The 2,263-nt window shown below is 48.6% G+C and overlaps 1 protein-coding gene across 1 annotated transcript; it reads right to left on the bottom strand.

Moving 5' to 3' along the window:
* Window positions 1–248: 248 nt before the first annotated feature.
* Window positions 249–1,742, bottom strand: LOC111260038 (uncharacterized). Its single transcript, XM_022832510.2, has 2 exons — window positions 1,416–1,742; window positions 249–1,068 (listed from the first exon to the last, which is right to left on the bottom strand). The coding sequence occupies exons 1-2, from the start codon at window positions 1,425–1,427 to the stop codon at window positions 472–474; spliced, it is 609 nt and encodes a 202-aa protein (XP_022688245.1). The 5' UTR covers window positions 1,428–1,742; the 3' UTR covers window positions 249–471.
* Between the last annotated feature and the right edge of the window lie 521 nt (window positions 1,743–2,263).

The raw sequence follows: 2,263 nt of genomic DNA, 5'->3' as shown, positions 1-2,263 counted from the left end.
AAAAACTTTTAAGCTGATTTTAATAATCAGGGCACAAGTAATAAAGCTATGTTCAATAGCTGATATCGTGGTTGCTATGGCGTTTCATAGGTTTGTTGGAGAAACTACACTCAAGTCCGCCACCAACTCCGGTTAAGATCATAAAAGAAACAAATCCTTGATGCTAAATCTAAAATGGGCAATTCCCAGAGCTTATTCACATAAAATAAATGACTAGTAGTACTAAACATAAAAAACGGCACAGTAAGTGATGAATACATGAAAATAACCAGATAATATTTATTTACCTCCATGTACAATACAGTATATTTATGCTATATAGTATAATATACATTTTTACATAATTTATCTGTAGCAACCTTTGAGGTACTTCCGTTTTGGGCCATTATGAAGACATGAGTGATAAGAGGCATCAATCAGAAGCATCGAAGCGAACTCTAATGGTAGTTTAGGCATCCGAAACGTTACTTCTTAGCCCTTCCATCCACCTCCACCTCCTTTGATCTTCGTGATAATGTAGGACTTTCCACCTCCGCCCCCTCCACCATGCCAACCTCCGCCCCCTCCACCGGACCAGCCTCCGCCGCCACCGGACCAGCCTCCGCCCCCGAGTTTTTTGATGATGTAGGTCTTACCGCCTCCGCCTCCTCCACCGGACCATCCACCCCCAGACCATCCACCACCACCTCCTCCGGACCAACTGCCTCCGTAGCCCCCGCCTCCTCCACCGCCAAGAGATTTAATTATGTAGGTTTTGCCATAGCTGCCGCCTCCTCCTCCAGACCAGCTGCCGCCTCCTCCGGCCCAGCCACCGCCTCCTCCGGCCCAGCCGCCGCCTCCTCCGGCCCAGCCGCCGCCTCCTCCGGCCCAGCTGCCGCCTCCTCCTCCTCCGGACCAACTGCCTCCACCACCACCTCCAATAGACTTAACGATGTAAGTTTTACCACCTCCGCCCCCTCCTCCGGACCAACTTCCGCCTCCTCCTCCGGACCAACTTCCGCCTCCTCCTCCGGCCCAACCTCCGCCGCCACCGCAACGGGCCACACCGACTGCGACAGTGAGCACTAACTAATGGTAACAAAAAGAAACGATATGAAAACAACATACAATCCCACTTAACGACCGGGTCACGTGTGGCCTGTATTTTTGTAGGATTACCTAGAGAGTTGTAGATCTAATAAAATAACCAGCACCTGAATACTTCACTGATACGGGTTGCTTGTAAGGCGCGCCGCTAGGTATTGTCTTATCAAATGAAAAATCCATCAGAGAGCTGCTCCAGTACTTGAATGTACGCCCGTAAGGTTAAGCAACAGTTAGATGCGACTCTACTCGAATTTTTCAGCTTGATTGTATCGTGGCCTCATACCGACCAACGGTGTGCGTGATGACAGGGCGCAATGTGCGACACTCACCAATGCCTTCATTGTTGCTAGTATGCTGCAGCTGTATGTCACAGGTAACCAACTTGACACACACTTATATTGCCGACTGGAAAGGGCACGTGGCGTTGTTTACAAACTTTTGCTTTCTCCTGCCAAGGTCACGAGATTGGCGGACTTCTGGACCCGGGCGAAGCTTTTGCTGCTTATAGAACCAAGCGAAAACCCTAGGCTTCAAAACTTGCTTGCGCGCACCCAACAATGGACACTGGCTGAGCAACGCGTCGTAAAACGTCTACTATGCCGGTCTGCGGGGACCGTTTTGCGCCCGCCTTCGAGCGATACATCATGCCAGATGCAAGCGGCCAAATCAAAATATCGCAGCTGACTAACGCGCCAGCTCCTCGCCTCTTTGCCTACCATCTTTATCGCTGCGATCGTCACTCAAAATTTGGTAACCAGCATTGGCCTTTCATGGTTAATTTTTTGACTGCTATTGCAGTTAGTTATGCCAGGCCTGCATGCGTCAATTAAGGCGCCTAATAGGTGCTCATGTAAGAAGACAGAAAAGTCTTCTTACATGAGCACTAAAACCTTTCCAATCCTGATCTCTGCTTGTGTCAGAGTTCGCCGCGTCTGCGGCAAGGGAATGAACGACATGTCTGTATGACGAACAGGATTTGAGGTAATGGAAAAAAAAATACTCGGACATTTTGTTTTAGTTGTATGTGCTGCTAATCTTGACCAGCTGTAGTCTCCATTTGAATTGGTCCCGTTTCTACACGTACTAAATTAGATTTCGACTGCGTGCTCCAGCGTAGAAAAGCTCTAAAAATAGAGATCAGTTATTGGCATAGTGTGTGGAGTAATGCTAAAGCACT

The sequence above is a fragment of the Varroa jacobsoni genome, unplaced genomic scaffold (genome assembly GCF_002532875.2).
Source record: "Varroa jacobsoni isolate VJ856 unplaced genomic scaffold, vjacob_1.0 scaffold_392, whole genome shotgun sequence".
Taxonomy (NCBI): Eukaryota; Metazoa; Arthropoda; class Arachnida; order Mesostigmata; family Varroidae; genus Varroa; species Varroa jacobsoni.
Note: the sequence above shows the minus strand (reverse complement) of the source record. Positions and strands in the feature narration are given on the sequence as shown.